This window comes from Narcine bancroftii, chromosome 4 (genome assembly GCF_036971445.1).
Source record: "Narcine bancroftii isolate sNarBan1 chromosome 4, sNarBan1.hap1, whole genome shotgun sequence".
Taxonomy (NCBI): Eukaryota; Metazoa; Chordata; class Chondrichthyes; order Torpediniformes; family Narcinidae; genus Narcine; species Narcine bancroftii.
This window is the reverse complement of record NC_091472.1, coordinates 174,192,224-174,211,314: the sequence shown is the minus strand read 5'-3', so window position 1 is coordinate 174,211,314 and position 19,091 is coordinate 174,192,224. Positions and strand designations below refer to the sequence as shown.

Genomic DNA, 19,091 nt, shown 5'->3' with positions numbered 1-19,091 from the left:
TGATCAGGGTGACATGGATCCTTTATGATGTGGGCTGCCTTGAGGCAATGCCTTACATGTATGCCTTCAATGGATGGGAGGTTGGTGCCCCTGGTGGAGCATTGGCTAGGTTTGCCACTTTCTATCGACTTCTGCATTTGAATTAACAAACCAGACCATTATGCAATCAGTCTGTACACTTCCTACAGTGCATTTGAAGAAGACTTCTTGAAAAGTGGAGGTGTTGGTGTGCCTTCTTCTATTGTCTCAATATGCTGGCTCCAGGAGAGGTCCAGCAATTTGAAATTTTTTAGACATATAGCACAGTAACAGGCCATTTCAGCCCATAACCCCATGCTGCCCAATTATACTCGATTAACCTACAACCCGGTACGTTTTGAACGGTGGGAGGAAACTGGAGCCCCCCCGGGAAAATCTCATGCAAATATGGGGAGAATGTACCAACTGCTTACAGGCAGCTTGGGATTTGAACCCCTGTCCTAATCATTGGCACTGTAATGGTGTAATGCTAACCGCCACACCAACAGTGCTGGGATTTGAGGGATGAAATTTTTGGGGGGGGTGGGGGGAAGAATGTGTTGGTACTACTGATTCCTGTTCAGTATGAACTTTACAGAGAATGAGTGTTTGGGTAAGCTGGGAATGTCTGTTCTGGTGTCAATATGTACATTTTTTGCCCATGAAATTTTAACTTGGTTGAATGACTACTCAGCAAGCATAACCATATGTATAGTAGGTAGGCAATGGAAATCTTAGAGGTAATTATTTTTTCAACAGACAGTTCATTTTTGTAGTGTGCTGCCAGGGGAGGTGGTGGATTCAGACACGATCACAATAGATAGATATTTGAATAGGCAAGGCATAGAAAGATGTGGTCTTAATGTGGGCAAATTAGATTAGCATAGCTGAGCAAAAAAAGAGGCTGTATTACATAACTTTGTGCCTTATTAAGGTGATTCAGCCAAGGAGTTGGGTCACCAGCAAAGTGCCTTGTGTGATCAATTACATGGTGTTTCTCTGTTCCTCCAACTTGCTAAATTTCTGATCAGGATGATCTGGTTCAAAAGAGGGAGGACAATTGAATTGACCTGAGGAATTTTGAGCAGGGATCGAAATTGCACAACAGTGTGCAATGGGCTACTCGGGTCATCAGACAGTTGATGTGAAAATAGAAATTAAGCTAATATTTCTAATGCCATTGATCAGAATAGAAAAAAGCTACTTAATTTCTTTGCCGTTGCAGAAGCAGGGATAAAATGGTAGACAAGGAAAGAACAAACAGGAATGTCTGGGTTAGAGTTAACTAGTGCAAGATGATGAGTTTGTGAACTACACATGATCATAATTACTATTGAGATAAATATCAGACAAAATAATCTCGCTACTGCCATCATAGGTGCCACAAGACTCGCACCACCAGGTTCAGGAACAGTTTGCTACCCTCCACCATCGGACTCCTCAACAACAAACTCAATCGGGGACTCGTTTAAGGACTCTTGTGCACTTTATTGATTTTTTAAAAATTCTCTCTGTATTTCACAGTTTGTTTACATTTGTTATCTGTTTACAGTTCTTTGGTTACATGTATACGCTGTGTTCAGTTTATTTTTGCACAACCAATAAATAGTAATTCTGCCTCATCTGCAGAAAAAAGAATCTCAGGGTTGTATGTGATGTCCTGTATATACTCTGACAATAAATCTGGAGTAGAAAAGGACAAAGAAGAGGAGAGTACGGAAGCAATGAAATTGAACCCATTGTTGTCGAGAAGATTGAAAGGTATCTGAAAAATGAGATGCTTTTCCTCCAGTTTTCTTGAGCACCATCAGAACCATAGAAGACTGAGTTTAGTGGACCTGACAATTGAAGCAAGTGTGTCTAGAAACTTGGTGGAATGTAATGAATCATTTTATTATTGTAATATGCATTGAGATACAATGAAAAACTTTGTTTTGCATGCCATCCAGGTAATTCAATATATAGAGCGGGTGGTGCAATATAAAATTAAAGAGCAGAATATAGTATAACAGAGAAAAGTGCAGCTAAAACAGCACAAAGGTGATAACAACTTTTACATACGAGAGTTCAGTTCAAGAGTAATAACAGTGGCAAGTGTGCTGCACTTGAATCTCGTGAGTTTTCAAACTTGTATCTTCTACCTGATGGGAGGAGAGAGAGTATTAACGGGATGGGATAAGACCTTTATAACATTTGCTGCTTTCCTGAGGTAATGGGAAGTGTAGACAGAAATCAGTGGAGGGAGGCTGGTTTACGTGCTCGCTGCAATTTCTTGTCGACTTGGGCAGAGTAGTTCCTGCACCAAGCTGTGGTGCATTGGGATTCTTTCTATGGTATATTTATAAAAGTTGATAGCTACATTGGGAACTTACTGAATTTCCTTCGCCTTCTGAGCAAGTCGAGACATTAGTATGGTTTCTTGGCCGTAGTGTCAATATGGTATGAGCAGGACAGGATATTGCTGACGTTTATTCCTAGAACCAAGATCATCTCCACATCTTCTTTCTTTTGGGGTAGTTTAGAGGGGGGTTGGGGGGGGATATATGGGATAAAATATGTACTGATTTGTATTTTGATTGTATGAAAATTTTGTTTATAAATGATAATAAATCAACAAAAAAATCTCCACATCAGTACCATTGATAAAAATCAGCTCCTTTTTGCTGACATTGAGGGAGAAGTGGTCCTGACATGCCATTAAATTTTCTCTTTCTGCCTTTTCTCCATCAGCACCAGAGCACAGAGGGCTCCGTTCTTGGCACCCTGCTCTACTTGCTTAACACCTATGACTGTGTGTCTCTCTACTACATCATTTACAAATTTGCTGGGATGCATAAAAAGGGGTGATGAGTCGCAATACTGGAGGGAGATTGAAAACTTAGCTGAATGGTGTATTAACAACAACCTCTCACTCATTGTCATCAAAACCAAGGAGTTGGTTGTAGACTTTAGAAAGGGAAAACCAGAGGTGTATGATCCAGTGATCATGAGGAGATCAGAGATGGAGAGGATGAGCAAATTTAAATTCCTGTGAGTCACTATGTTGGAGGACCTTTCCTAGACCCAACACACTAATGTTATCGTGAAGAAAACTCATCAGCACTTCTACTTTCTCAGGAGATTACAGAGGTTCAGTATGAGATCGGAAATGTGGCAAACTTTTACAGATATGTAGTGAAAGCATGCTGACCGCTGCATGATGGCCTGGTATGGGGGTACTAATTTCTCTGAGTGGAAAGCCCTGCGAAAGATAATGGACTCAGCCCTGTACGTCACAGGCAAAAGTCTCCCTGCCATTCAGAAAGTTTCTAAGAAACGCTGCCCTTGGAGGGCAGCACAATTATCAAAGACCCACACCACCCAGCACATTCTCTGTTCTCGCTACTGCCATCAGAAAAGAGGTATAGGTGCCACAAGACTCATACCACCAGGTTGTGGAACAGCTACTAGCCCTTCACCATCAGACTCCTCAACCACAATCTGAAACTCATTTAAGGTCTCTTACTTTTCACTTTATTTATTGCTACATATTTATTTTTTTCTGTATTTGCAGTCAGTTTGTTTACATTTCTTTTTGAGTTACTATTTATACTTGCTGGTAATTAGAAATTCCACCTGGCCTGCAGGAGAAAAAGAATCTCAGGATTGTATGTGATGTCATGTATGTTTTCTTTGGCTTGGCTTCGCGGACGAAGATTTATGGAGGGGGTAAAAAGTCCACGTCAGCTGCAGGCTCGTTTGTGGCTGACAAGTCCGATGCGGGACAGGCAGACACGATTGCAGCGGTTGCAAGGGAAAATTGGTTGGTTGGGGTTGGGTGTTGGGTTTTTCCTCCTTTGCCTTTTGTCAGTGAGGTGGCAATAAATTTGATCTTAAATTTGTCATTTTCTGAGATCTAGCCAAGTATGCTGGTATCATCTGCAAATTTGTAGTTATAGATTTGGCCACACAATTGTGAATGTATAAGGAGTATAATCAGGGGCTGAGTATGGAGCCATGCAGTGAACCTGTGTTGAGGATTATTGTGGAGGAGCTATTGTCAGCAGTCCTCACAAATTTGAAGTATGATGTGTACTTTTGGTCACCTAATGGCAGGAAAGATATCAATAAGATTGATAGAGTGGAGGGAAAATTTACAAGAATGTTCACAGGACTTGAACTGAGTTACGGGAAAAATTAAACAGGTTAGTGTAATGAGTGCTACACAGAATGAAACACACCACAACTGTCCACCGAGATGGTATGGCCCAGGAACTGCAGGGATTGCTTCCCAAACTGGCATTTGGCCACGTTGACCGTGAGGCCGAACTCTGCCAGACGGGCGAATAGCGCACAGAGATGGACCTTGTGTTCATCGTGGTCCCAACTGGTGATGAGGATGTCATTAAGATCGATTAAAAACGAAGTCCAAATCTCTGCCCACTGCGTCCATCAGGCGTTGAAATGTCTGGGCCGTGTTTTTAAGGCCGAAGGGCATCGCAGGAACTTGAATAGGCCGAGCAGAATGACGATCGTGGTCTTGTCGATGTCGTTGTGGTGGACTGGGATCTGGTGGTAACCCCGTACCAGATCGACCTTCAAGAAAACCTGGGCGCCGTGCAAGTTGGCCATAAAGTCCCGTATATGCAGGATTGAGGCGATGGTAGTCCCTGCTTGGGCGCCACCCCCAGAAGCCTTTGGGACCATGTGGAGGGGGGAGGCCCAAGGGATATCCGATCTGTGGACAATTCCCAGCTCCTGCAGTCGGCAGAACTCCTCCTTTGACAGTTGCAGCTTCTCGAGGGGCAACTGTCTGGCTTTAGCATGGGGGAGGTCACTGGGTTGAAATGTGGTGGCAGACTCCATGTTTGGGCTTGGCGGAAGTAAAATGCGGCTGCAGGATGCCGGGAAAATTGTCGAGCATGCGAGAATACTCGTCTTTGGAGGTGCTGATGGAAGGTATTCCTGGGTTGCATGTGTCTGTGGAGTCAAGGCAGATGGATTGGAAAGTGTGGGCATGTGCCAATCACTTGCCTTTGATGTCCACCAACAGGCTGTGCACCCGGAGGAAATTTGTGCTCAGCAGCGCTGTGCCCACCGAGGCCAGTACAAACTTCCAGCAGAAATTGTCCTTGACGATCTGGATCTGTGCACTGCATGTGCTGAAAGTCTTGATGGAGGATCTGTGGCTGGCTGTAGGGTTGGGCCCCGTGCGCGGGTGCAAATCTCGAGGGCAGTTGGGGGGGGAGCACGCTCAGTTCTGCTCCGGTGTCCATCAGGAAACGTCGGCCACTGGACTTATCGATCATATACAGGAGACTGTTCGCACGGCCAGCCATCGCAGCCATTAACAGCAGCTGGCCGGGTCGTTTTCCTGGAACAAGCAGGGCTGCCTGCACTTGCTCGCAGTAGGTGTTGAATGTCCTCCAGCATCTGTTCAAGGAAAGCCTGTTCGAACATCAAGCAGGGTCTGTGGCCCTCTGCCAGCGCCAGCATCTCATCCATGAGGGCAGATGGGATTCTGTTGCCCAGACCATCCAGGTGAAGGAACCTGGTGGCGCGCTGCCGCTGGGAGAGGCCGACAATGCCGAGGAGGAGGCTTCTGAGAGCGAGGTATTTACCTTCCTCCCGTGGGTTGAGGATGAGGTCGTCCATCCTGGCTATGGTTTCTTCATCGGGTGCGCTCATGACTTGGTAGAACATCGTGGTGTCTGATGTGATGTGTCAGGCGAAACTGCGCTTCCGCCTGCCCAAATCAAGGCGATGCATCTGGGGGGGGGGGGGGGGGTGGGGGTGGTGGAGTTTCACCGCGACTGCGCTGATTGCTGTGGAACTCATATCGGGAGGACAGAAAACCATCTGGATTCGCTGGGGTCAACAATGTAGCGACTGCTACACAGAATTAAACACACCACTACCACGTTGGAGGTTTCAATCAAACTGTTTATTCAAACTTCATGCGTGCCCTTTAAGGACGGCGTGAACTCACCTGAGGTGCACGCCCTGGCCTAAACCACGAGGCATGGAGGTCCCGACTGCGCCATCTCGCGGCTGCCCTGCCAATGCGGCGATACATGCGGGGCCGGTTCGCCACGAGGATGTGCGCCACCAAATTAGTACTTTATTCCCTAGAGTGTAGAGGAAGGAGGAGAGATTATGATGGGTATGGACAGAGTAAATGCAAGTATGCTCTTTCCACTCAGGTTAGTTGAGATACAAACTTGAGGACATGGGTTAAGGGTAAAAGAAGAAGGTTAGAGAGAAACATCTTCACACAGAGTGGAGGAGTGTGGAATGAAATGCCAGTTGAAGTGGTGAATGCGCACTCATTTTTAACATTTGGAGGTATATGGATTGGAGCAGTATGGAGGGATATGAACTGGGCGCAGGGTCTAGGCATATGAAGGGCCTTTTCTGCGCTGTAATGTTCTATAGTTCGTTTGTAATCAGCAGGTCAGGAAGTCAAGGATCCGTTTACAGAGGAACTGTTGAGACCTATGTCCAGGTGTTTGCAGGTGAGTTTAGTTGAAACTGCAGTAAAACCCGCCAAATACAAAACTTAATGAGGATTGCGGCTGCCGAATATATGAATTTTCCACCGGCATGATACTTACTCTTACAATGCCAAACTAATACACCTGCATTAGGAAAAAGACAGTGCAAAATGTAAAGCAATGTGAAAAAAATCAGTGTTGTAATTCTTAATTATGCAAAGTTTCCTTTAATCGGTACGGTAATTCCCATTACAGTAAATTTCTATTAAAATTTGAACCATGATCTCTGGTGCTGTAACAACGTTACATTAACATGCCACTGCCATAGTTAAACCTACCCCCTCACCCAAGTTTACAGATAAAGCCTTAGTATACTAATAAAGATAAAGACTTACTTTTGGAGAGGTGCCCCAGTGGCGAGTGGTATCAGCCAGCTCTTCATCATAGATGACGCCATTTAATTTAATCACAACTTTATTAAAATAATTGCTGCAGGTGGGGTTGAATGTTTGCTCCCCTCTTCACCAAGGACTTGTATATTGCTTCGGAGATCATTTACTTTTACAATTTTAAACTTTGGTTTAATTTTTAAATTTATTTTTATTTATTTAATGTTTTTAAATTATTTCCTCAGGTTTTTTTTTGTTGGTTGCTTGAATTCTGGATGCCAAGGATTTTACTGTATAGTGTTGAAAACAGAGCTATCATCAATAAATAGTAGCGGACGTGGTTGTCTTTGTTGTCCAGGTGGTCCAAGGACTTGGGGTAGGGCCAAGGAGACAGAGTCTGGCATGGACTGTTGTGATTATAGGCAAATTGTAGTGGATCAAAGCTGTCTGGGAGGCTGGACTTGATCTGTGCAAAATCCAACATCTTGAAGCACTCGATGATGAACATTAGAGCCACCTTGCGTTGGTTGTTAAAGCGCATTTACTTGCCTTCTGTTCAAAACGAGTGCTAAATGCATTATGCTCATTGGGGAGGAATGCACTGTTGCTTGGGATTCTGCCCGACTGCTTTGTAGCCTGTGATTGCATGCCTTGCCACAATCATCAGGCGTCTGTGTGGTTTGTCTGAGAGTCTGGTATTGTTTCTTGATGTCCCCGGTGACCTTGTGAACATCGTATCTGGATTTCCTGTAGAGGTCCGAATCACTCAACTTGAATACTTCTGACTTGAGTTGCAGAATAATTGCTCAATGGAAAGCTTGAGGACATTTGTGTTCCATAAATTGGTTATGAAATTGCTGTTTGCAGCAACTTATGCTTTTATTTCAGATGAGATGGGATAGGCCTCTGATAATAGGGAATGTGTAAAATACCCAATGGAAGAGCAAGACTCAAAGGGGCTGATGGAATTACGGGAGCTAAACCTTGGAGAAAATTGAAACAAGGGTTTTGAGAAGCATTTTTGGCTTGAGGTGGGCATAGAGGGAAAGTCAGTGAACTGGGCATGAATTAAAATAGAAGCACAAGGATTTGGAAGAGTTTTTTTTTTGTAGAGAAGATAGTTGGCTAGCCAGAATATTTGATCAATCAAGTTTGATGATAGCAGGTGAGTTGCAGCATAGTCATTCCTGGGCAATATTATGAAGGTGGAATTAAGGCAACCTGTTCTCGTGTAGAAGAGGTCAGCTCATAACTGCTCTTGGGGTAAGACACCAAGCATGAAATATTTGTTGTTGGGGAGATAAAGTGCCCTCCATAAAGTTTGGGGGAAAAAGACACTTTTTCCCCCCTTCTATTTACCCCTGTGCTCCACAGTTTTAAATTTGCAATCAAACAATTCCTATGTAATTAAAGTGCATATTCCAGATTTTATTCAAGGTTATTTGTATACATTTTGGTTTGACCATGTAGAAATTGCAGCACATTTTATACATAGTCCACTTATTTCAGGGCACCATAAAGTTTGAGATTACTCGGGTATGTTTAATTGCTTCATTGGTGCAGGTACATATTTAATTTTTAATTTAGACATACAGCATGGTAACAGGCCCTTTCATCCCACGAGCCTGTGCCGCCCAAATAGACCCAATTGACCTAAAACCCCTGGTACATTTTTAACTAGGTTTGTTTCTAAGCTTTTGATCACCTTTGAAGTCTGTAGTTGCCATTTTTCAACATGAAAGTTAAAGAAGTAGTTATGAGGCTGAAAAACTAGAATAAAACAGGAAGAGACATTGCCCAAACCTTAGGATGATCAAAATCAGCTACTTGGAACATCATTAAGAAGAAAGTGTACTAGTGAGTTCAGGAATCGCAAAGGGGACTGGTATTCCAATGACTACTGTCCACAGAAGACTTCATGAAAATAAATAGAGGCTATGCTACAAGATGCCAACCACATGTTAGCTACAGAAACAGGATGGCCAGGTTACGGTTTGACAAGAATTATTTAAAAGAGCCTGCAGAATTCTGGAAAAAGGTCTTATGGACAGATGAGACTAAAAATAACCTGAGTAAAATATGGAGGTATTAAGGAACTGCCAAGATCCAAAGCATGCCACCTTTGCCATGGTTTGCATCTTGGAGTGTAGCCTACGTATTTCTGTTCATGAAGGCTTCTGCAGAGAGTAGTCATTGACATATCCACACTTGCCTCCTGAAAAATGTTTCTGATCTGTCAGACATGCATTTGGTAATTTAATTTTCATTATGATGAGAATTCTTCTATCAGCAGTGGAGATCTTCCATGAAATTCCAGTCCTTTTGTGACTACTGAGCTCACCAAGCTCTGTCTTCTTGATGTTCCAAACTGTTGATTTTTGTAATCCTAAGGTTTGGGTGATGTCTATTACTGTTTTATTTTTATTCTTTTCATCCTCATAATGGCTTCTCTGACTTTCATTGGCTCAACTCTGGTCCTCATGTTGAAAAACGGCAACTACAGACTCCAAAAGTGATCAAAAGCTTATATCTGCAACACTAGCTCTCATACCTGCACTAATGAAGCAATTAAAAATACCTGAGTACTCATAAACACCTGTGAGGCCAAATGTCCCAAACATTATGGTGCCCTGAAATGGGGAACTATGTATAAAAAGTGCTGTAATTTCTACATGGTCAAACCAAAATGTATTCAAATAATCTTGAATAAAATCTGGAATGTGCACTGTTTGATTACAAATTTAAACTGGAGCACAGGGGCAAATAAAGGAAAAAAGTGTCTTTGTTTCAAGATTAAATTAAGTTTGTGCAAAAGACCAAAACCAGTTTCATTCTTCATTTAGGGCGGCACGGTTGGTGTAGTGGTTATTGCAACCTCTTTACAGTGCCAGCAATTGGGACTGGACTGGGGTTCGAGTCCTGCGCTGTCTGTAAGGAGTTTGTATGTTCTTCCTGTGTCTGTGTGGGTTTTCTCCGGGCGCTCCAGCTTCCTCCCACTGTTCAAAAAATGTACCAGGGGTGTAGGTTAATGAGGTGTAAATTGGGTGGCACAGACTCGTGGGCGAAAATGGTCTGTTAACAGGCTATATGTCTAAATTTAAAATTTAAATTTAAGATTCCCAAAATTAGAAATGTATTGGAGGACCTTTTGTATTTTCCCAGTATTGGCTGTTGTACAACATTGGACAAATTAAAACAAATGGAGAGGGTTCAAAAGAAACTAGTGGAAAGAAAGCTGGATATTGTAGTGTTGTGTGAAATCTTGTGTGTTTGGGTGATATCATCAAGACCTGTGACAGAGTAAATAGATATGTTTTTGGGAGATAAATTGGGAAAGGCTTGTTAGAGTAGGTTACATACAAACACTTTAAAACAGTGGAGCTCCGCTAATGCTAGACATATCAGCCCCACAGCCTTTGCAAGAGCTTTGGAGAGTGCCCAAGAGACTTCACTAATGGATTGTTGGTTACAAAAAGGCAACAGGTGAAAGATCTTGTCGGAGCCGCAGATTGTCTGGAAGAGAACTTGCTGTTCTAAGAGGGTCATATGGTTTTGCAAGCAGAGAGAGAGAGAGAGAGAGTCAAACAGGGTTTTTCTCTGTGAGAGAGAGAGAAAGAGACACACACACATACAGACAGCAAGTTCTACAGTTTTACAGTCAGCAACAGCAGCTGGGACTGGAACAGGACAAGCTGGCAAACTTGTGGAAAACCCCATTTGGAAGATGGGTTGTGAGTGCTTAGTTCAGCTTGGTCAAAGCCCTTGTGGTTCATGCAAGAGGAGAGGACTGGCTGTCTAATGTTTCACTTGAAATAAGGAAAACAAAAAGGAACTCACTGGTGACCTGAAAGAAAGAGGTTATCATCTGGAGAACCCTGAGGGGGCAAGTTTCTTCGCCAAGACACTGAAGTGACTGATTAAAAAGGAATAAAGTGGATGAATTGAATGTGGCGTTAGCTATTAATGACTATGATATATTTGGAATCACAGAGACATGGCTTCGGGGGATTGTGACTGGTACCTCAACATTCAGGAGGGATAGATGGAATGGAAAAGGTGGGGTAGCATTGTTGGTTAGGGAAGAGGATAGAAAGGATGGATATTAGCTTGGAAGATGTGGAATCGATGTGGGTAGAGCTGCAAAACACAAAGGGGCAGAAGACACGTTTTAGGTGTTGTGAACAGGCCACCTAACAGTGAGGTTAGACAGTGGGCAATATGTGCAACAAAGGGGCTGCAGTTATAATGGGTGACTTTAATCTACATGTAGATTAGGTGAACCAAATTGGTAAGGGTAAGGAGGAAGAGGATATCTTAGAATGCATGCAGGATTGTTTTCTAAATCGGCATTTCGAGGAACTGACAAGGGAACCAGCCATTCTAGACTGGGTATTGAGTAATGGAGAAGGGTTAATTAACAATCATATTGTGAAGAACCCCTTGGGAAGAGTGACCACATTCCATTAGAATGGAATGTGACAGAGTTGATTCAGATACAAAGGTTCTGAACTTGAAGAGGGGTAACTTTGATAGTATGAGATGTGAACTGAATAAAATAGATTGGCAAATGGTACTTAAAGGACTAACTGTAGAAATGCCATGGCAATCTTTAAGGATTGGAGCAAGTACAACAGATTTACATCCCAGTTTGTAAAAAGAATAAATCAAGGAGGGTAGCAGATCCATGGCTAACAAGGGAAATCAGAGAGAGTATCAAATCCAAAGAAGCATCATATAAATTAGCCAAAAAAATAATATTCCTGATGATTGGGAGAAATTCAGTTCTGCAGAAGAGGACAAAAGGATTAATTAGGAAAGGTAAAAGGGATTATGAAAGGAAGCTGGCAGGGAACATTAAAAAATTACAAAGTTTTTATAGATACGTTAAGACAAATTGTGGGACCATTGTGTACAGGAACGGGTGAGTAAATCATGGGGAACAAAGGTATGGCAGACTGTCTGAATGATTACTTTAGTTCTGCCTTCATCAAGGAGGACTTAACTAATCTTCAGGAAATTGTTGAGGATCGGGGATCTAATGTGAGGGAGAGAATAAAGGAAATAATTGTAAGTCAAGAGGTTGTATTAGTTAAATTGCAGGGATTAAAGGTGGATATATCCCCAAGGCCAGATGGTCTGCATCCAAGTGTGCTGAAGGAAGAGCCCAGGAAATAGTGGATGCATTTGTGATAACCTCCTTAGATACTGGATTAGTTCCTGAGGATTGGAGGGTGGCCAATGTAACCCCACTCTTTAATAGGGAGGGAGAGACAAATCAGGAAACTACAGACCAGTTAGCCTGACATCGGTTGTAGAGGAGGTGCTAAAATCAGTTATTAAAGATGCAATCGCAGTACATTTGGAGAGTAGTGGTATTATCAGACAGAGTCAGCATGGTTTTGTGAATGGAAAATCATGTCTGACGAAGCTAATAGAGTTTTTTGAGGATGTAACCAGTAGAGTGGATAGGGGGGGGATTCAGTGGATGTGGTATATCTGGACTTTAGTAAGGCATTTGATAAGGTTTTAGTATGGTAGAAGACTACCATACAAACTTAAAAAGCATGGTATAGGAGGTATGGTATTAAGGTGGATAGAGAATTGGTTGATGGACAGGAAGCAAAGAGTAGGTATAAATGGGTTCTTTTCGGAATGACAGCAGTGACTAGTGGGGTACCGCAGGGCTCCATGCTGGGGCCAGAATTGTTTACAATATATATCAACAACTTAGATATGGGAATAGATAGCAATATCTCAAAATTTGCAGACGACACAAAGTTGGATAGCGGGGTTGGCTGTGTTGAGGACGCTAAGAGGGTGCAGAGTGATTTGGACAAGTTAGGCAAGTAGCCCAAAATGTGACAAATGCAATATAATGTGGATAAATGTGAGGTTATCGACTTTGGAGGTAAGAACAGGAAAGAGGACTATTATATAAATGGTATATGTTTAGGAAAAGGGGAGATGCAGAGATACTTGGGTGTTGCTGTGCATCAGTCGTTGAAAGTGGGCGTGCAGGTGCAGCAGGCGGTGAGGAGGTCGAATGGTATATTGGCGTTCATAGCGAGAGGATTCGAGTACAGGAGTAAGGAGATCCTGCTACACTGTACAGGGCCTTGGTGAGACCACATCTGAAGTACTGCATGCAGTTTTTGTCTCTTCATCTGAGGAAGGACATCCTCGCCATGGAGGGGGTGCAGAGAAGATTCACGCGACTGATTTCAGGGATGGAAGGACTTGCATATGAAGAAAGGTTGGATAGGCTAGGCTTGTATGCTCTGGAATTTAGAAAATTGAGGGGGGGGGATCTTATAGAAACATAACATTCTTTGCTAATAGTTTAGCTATTATCTTATAATCTGTGTTTAGCAATGATATTGGTCTATATGACGCTGGTGAGAGTGGATCTTTCCCTTGTTTTAGTATCACTGTAATTATTGCTGTTTTACATGAATCTGGTAAGTTTTGTGTCTCATTAATCTGGTTGATTACTTCCAGGAGGGGCGGTATTAATAGGTCTTTAAATGTTTTGTAGAATTCTATTGGGAGTCCATCCTCTCCTGGTGTCTTATTATTTGGTAATTTTTTTATTATCTCTTGTATTTCTACTGTTCCAAATGGTTCTGTTAATTTATTTTGTTCCTCTATTTGTAGTTTTGGTAGTTCAATTTTAGTCAAAAATTCATCTATTTTCCCTTCTTTCCCTTCGTTTTCAGTTCGGTATAATTGTTCATAGAATTCTCTGAAGTTTTCCTTAATTTCTTTCGGATTATATGTACTTTGTTTGTCTTTTTTCCTTGTTGCCAATACCATTTTCTTAGTTTGCTCTATCTTAAGCTGCCATGCTAAGATTTTGTGTGTTTTTTCACCTAGTTCATAATATTTCTGTTTTGTCTTCATTATATTCTTCTCCACCTTATATGTTTGTAATGTTTCATATTTTATTTTTTTATCCGCCAATTCTCCTCTTTTAGTTGTATCTTCCTTCATTGCTAATTTTTTTTCTATGTTTACTATTTCCCTTTCCAACTGCTCTGTTTCCTGATTGTAGTCCTTCTTCATCTTAGTTACATAACTTATTATTTGCCCTCTAATGAATGCTTTCATTGCGTCCCATAGTATAAACTTATCTTCCACTGATTCCGTATTTACTTCAAAATACATTTTTAATTGTTTTTCAATAAATTCTCTAAAATTCTGTCTTTTAAGTAGCATGGGGTTTAATCTCCATTTATACATTCTTGGAGGGATGTCCTCTAGCTTTACTGTCAGTATTAAGGGTGAATGGTCCGATAGCATTCTCGCTTTATATTCTGTTTTTCTTACTCTATCCTGCATACTAGCTGATAACAAAAATAGGTCTATTCTTGAGTATGTTTTATGTCTAGTCGAGTAGTATGAGTATTCCTTTTCTTTTGGGTTTTGTTTCCTCCATATGTCCACAAGTTTCATTTCTTGCATTGATTTAATTATAAATTTGGTTACTTTGTTCTTCCTGTTAATTTTTTTCCCCGTTTTATCCATATTTGGATCCAAATTCAGATTGAAATCCCCTCCTACTAGTATGTTCCCTTGCGTATTAGCTACCTTCAAAAAGATATCTTGCATAAACTTTTGATCTTCTTCGTTAGGTGAATATATATTAAGTAGATTCCAATGCTCCGAATATATCTGACATTTTATCATAACATATCTCCCTGCTGGATCTATTATTTCCTCTTCTATTTTAAATGGCACATTTTTGCTAATTAATATAGCCACTCCTCTTGCTTTTGAATTATACGATGCTGCTGTTACATGTCCTACCCAATCTCTGTTAATTTCTTGTGCTCCAATTCAGTTAAGTGTGTTTCTTGGACAAATGCTATATCTATTTTTTCCTTTTTCAGTAAATTTAGTAGTTTCTTCCTTTTAATTTGGTTATGTATTCCATTAATATTTAAAGTCATATAGTTCAGCGTAGCCATTTTATATTTTGTTTATCTTCTCTTTCCGTTTTTCCATCATTACCTTTCCTCCTTTTCCATTTCTGTTTTCTTATTTTCAACTCTTTATAAGACAACATTCCTACAACATCCAACATTTTCCTTATTCTCCTATTTCTATCTTCTTTATCCCCAATCTCCCCTTCCCCTCCTGAATTGTCCTTTATCCCTTGTCGGACAACCACATCTCCCCTCTCCATTTGGGTTTGCGAATCCACTCGCAAGCGTCAACTGATTTTGCAGTGACCGCTATTTTCCCCCACCCAGCCCCCCCCCAGAAAAGATTTCACTTTTCATATGTCACAAAGGTCACTCTTTTAATTCCCTCCTTATTCTCTCTATTCCATTACCTTCCCTTATTAATTCTTGTCTATACTATCTATATTTTCCTCTAATTACAGATACATTCACGTATGCACCTTGTCTCTATTCACTTTTATACCTCTTTACCCGCATACATATCAATCGTGGTCATTTTTACCCTCATTACCCGTCTTCATCCCTAAGTCTATTTTTGTCTTTACCCACATACATATCAATCGTGATCATTTTTACTCTCATTACCCGTCTTCATCCCTCAGTCTATTTTTGTAATTGTTCTGCAAATTTTCGTGCTTCTTCTGGATCTGAGAATAGTCTGTTTTGTTGCCCTGGAATAAATATTTTCAATACCGCAGGATGCTTCAGTATAAATTTATACCCTTTCTTCCATAAAATCGCCTTTGCTGTATTGAACTCCTTTCTCTTCTTTAGGAGTTCAAAACTTATATCTGGATAAATGAAGATTTTTTGCCCTTTATATTCCAGTGGTTTGTTGCCCTCTCTTACTTTTTCCATTGCCTTCTCCAGTACCTTTTCTCTTGTAGTATATCTTAGGAATTTTACTACAATAGATCTTGGTTTTTGTTGTGGTTGTGGTTTAGAGGCCAATGCTCTATGTGCCCTTTCTATTTCCATTTCTTGCTGTAGTTCTGGACATCCTAGGGTCTTAGGGATCCACTCTTTTATAAACTCCCTCATATTCTTGCCTTCTTCATCTTCCTTAAGGCCCACTATCTTTATGTTATTTCTTCTGTTATAATTTTCCATTATATCTATTTTTTGAGCTAGTAGTTCTTGTGTCTCTTTAGTTTTTTTATTAGATTCCTCCAATTTCTTTTTTAAGTCTTCTACCTCCATTTCTGCTGCTACTGCCCGTTCTTCCATCTTGTCCATTTTTTTCCCCATTTCTGTTAAGGTCATATCTATTTTATTCACTTTCTCTTCTGTGTTGTTTATTCTTCTTCTTAAATCATTGAATTCCTGTGTTTGCCATTCTTTAAATGACTCCATGTATCCTCTAACAAGAGAAAGTATATCCTTTACCTTGCCTTTCCCTTCATCTATTTCACTGTATTCTTCCTCTTCTTCTTCCTCTGGGTTGGCCATCTGTTGTTTCTTTGTTGCCCTTTCCTTCTCTTCTTTCTTGTTTTCATTGTTTTCTGTGGTCTCTTCTTGCTGCAGGTGTTCTGCAGCTGTCGTTGCCGGCTGTGGAGATCGACTGCCCAGCTGGTCCCCCCTCCCGTCGGTGTGTTTTTTTTTCATGCGCGGTTGCGCACTTTTACTCGGCTCTGCGAGCCATTGTTGTAGTTCTTTTTCTACCGACCTGAGGATGCGGGCTCCTCTCTCCACAGCGGGCTTCTTCGGACAGGTAAGGCCTTCACCTTTTTCCTCCGTTGTCTTCTCTTCCTCTCTTCTTTCCGTTGATTTTGATTTTTCTTTTTTTGTCTCCATCTTCTTTCCACCTTTATACTCACTTTTCTTTAACTTTTATTTCTGTGCCTTTGTATTTTCTCTTGTTTTTCCCGACTTTTCTGGAGAGGACTGGAGTTCTCCGTCCGACCACTACTCCATCACGTGACTCCTCCCCGAAACATATAACATTCTTAAGGGATTAGACAGACTAGACGCAGGTTAGGTTGTTTCCAATGCTGGGGAAAATCAGAACCAGGGGTCACAGTTTAAGGATAAGGGGGAAGTTTTTTAGGACTGAGATGAGGGAAAATTTCTTCTCTCAGAGGGTGGTAGATCTGTGGAATTCTTTGCCACAAGAAGTAGTTGAGGCCAGTTCCTTATCAATATTCAAGAGTAGGTTAGATTTGGCCCTTGTGGCTAAGGTATGGGGAGAAGGCAGGAACTGGGTATTGATCAGCCATGATCATATTGAATGGCACTGTAGGCTTGAAGGGCCAAAAGGTCTACTCCTGCACCTATTTTCCTTTGTTTCTATGAATCAGTTGTGGGTGACCAGCGAACAACAAATCTCTCTGAAAACCAGCAAGAACCTTCCTGAGCGGTAACCATTTACCTTTCAAGCACCAAAGCCTGGTGAACTTTATAAATGTTAAATTCTGTGCACAGGATAAGAATTGCCTCCAACCAGTGAACTTGGAGGAATGAGAAGTAAAATTGGACTGTGAATCAAAGAACTTTTCTGAACTTTAACATACATTACATACACGTGTGCTTAGAATTAGAAGTGGGTTAAGATAGATTAGTTAAGTTAAAGTGTGATTCTATTTTCATGTTTAAAGATGATTAAAAGCAACTTTTGTTTTAAGTAACCATTTGTCTTGGTGAATTGCTGCTGGGTTTATGGGTCCTCTAGGCTCGTAACAGGCCTAGCATGTTGATGGAATTAGGAGTGTGCTAATAAAAGAGTTGGGGATAATTTCATCAGGTTGAAGTGGAGGGACAGGATAAGAAGTTATTTAAGGTGTCTCTGGCCATGATTCAAAAGATAAGCAGGGAACAAGGCAAAGATAGACCTACTACCAAATGGATGGTGGATTATATGTGTTGAAGACTTCCAGAAAGGTTTTTTAAAAAGATGAGACTTGGGTTCACAACCCAAAGAATATTAATTCCGAATTTAAGTACTGCATCAAGTGTGGAAATCTAACTGAAAGATTCGAATGTGATTGCAGAGACAATAAGTTTTCATTTGTAAGTAACATTGTGTTCGACGATCTTGGAGAGTAAAGGGAAGTCACTAGTGACGCTTAAGAAATGACTGGATGTTTTTATTGAGAGAGGAGATGGTGTACTTTGAATGAACTGGAATTATCAAAATGGTCTCTAATGACATGTCATGTGACTTTTTAATTGTTTCCCATGAAATTGCAAATTCTTGTCAAATGTTTGAATTTGAAAATGTTTTTAAAAAATTTGCTTGCAACTCGTGTTTATTTGAGAAATAAAATACTCAAGTTATTCACCAACCAGAAAAATTATTTTGTATCAAGAGATGTCCCCCAACCATAATAGATGGTTTCCTTTGCAGTTGTATTTTTGTACTAATGATTTGACAATGATTAAATGTAGAATCATGCAGCTTGGAAATAGACCCTTTGGACCAACTTTCCTATGCCCACCAAAGTATCCCACCCAAGCTAGTCCCACTGGCCTACGGTTTGCCCACAGCCTTCCATGTATCTGTCCAAATGTTTCTAAAATGTTCCAATAGTACCTGCCTTAACTGCCTCTGGCAGCTTGTTTCGTATATCCATCATCCTCTGCGTAATAAACATTTTTTTAAACATGCAGTTAGTACAATATAACAAATTTGCAAAGAAGTCATCAAATTTCATTTGTTTCTGAATTTAACAGCTTAATTTTGTGATTGGTTATTTACATTAACAACTTTTGATCACTATAAGTTTTGGGGCTGGCGTGGGAAGGGAATTGGAAACTATATCAACATCATTTTGTTCCCCATTGTTATCCTACTCATTTGCACCAAATGACAACTAGAGGAGTTGTCAACCCTCTTAATATTACCTACCCCTACCTCCCTGAAATGACTCCAATGGCTGCAGGTTCCAAAATTGTGAGTGGATTTTTGGAATTTGACAAAAGCAATGTGGATAACTAGTGTATACTCTGAAATGCTGGCTATCACTTTTCAAAGATTCTATTTGCCTTTTGGAGTTGTAGGAAATTCAAGTGTACTAATGAAACTAAACAAATGTAGCTAGTTATTTAACTTGTTAATAATTATACTATCTTATGGTATACAAATGTGACCACAAGAAATCAAAAGTAAGGCTCAAAGCATTGCAGCAAGAAGTATAAGAAGTTTTTCAGTGCTTAAATTTGAAAAATGTGCATTTTTCCCATGATGAGCCCAAATCCTTTTTGCTTAAAGTTTACGATCCCTTTGTTTTTTCAAATGTTAATAATACAGC

General features: G+C 40.8%; 2 protein-coding genes across 10 annotated transcripts in view; one reads left to right on the top strand and one right to left on the bottom strand.

Annotated features, from left to right (window-relative positions):
* Window positions 1-19,091, top strand: part of patz1 (POZ/BTB and AT hook containing zinc finger 1) — a 749,193-nt gene that overhangs the window by 4,363 nt on the left and 725,739 nt on the right. The gene's annotated exons all lie outside the window — the stretch shown is intronic.
* Window positions 6,614-19,091, bottom strand: part of LOC138760238 (ATP-dependent RNA helicase DDX51-like) — a 36,482-nt gene continuing 24,004 nt past the window's right edge. The window contains exon 8 of the mRNA XM_069930570.1: window positions 6,614-6,635. Coding sequence (XP_069786671.1) covers window positions 6,614-6,635 — 22 coding nt within the window. The remainder of the gene's footprint in view (window positions 6,636-19,091) is intronic.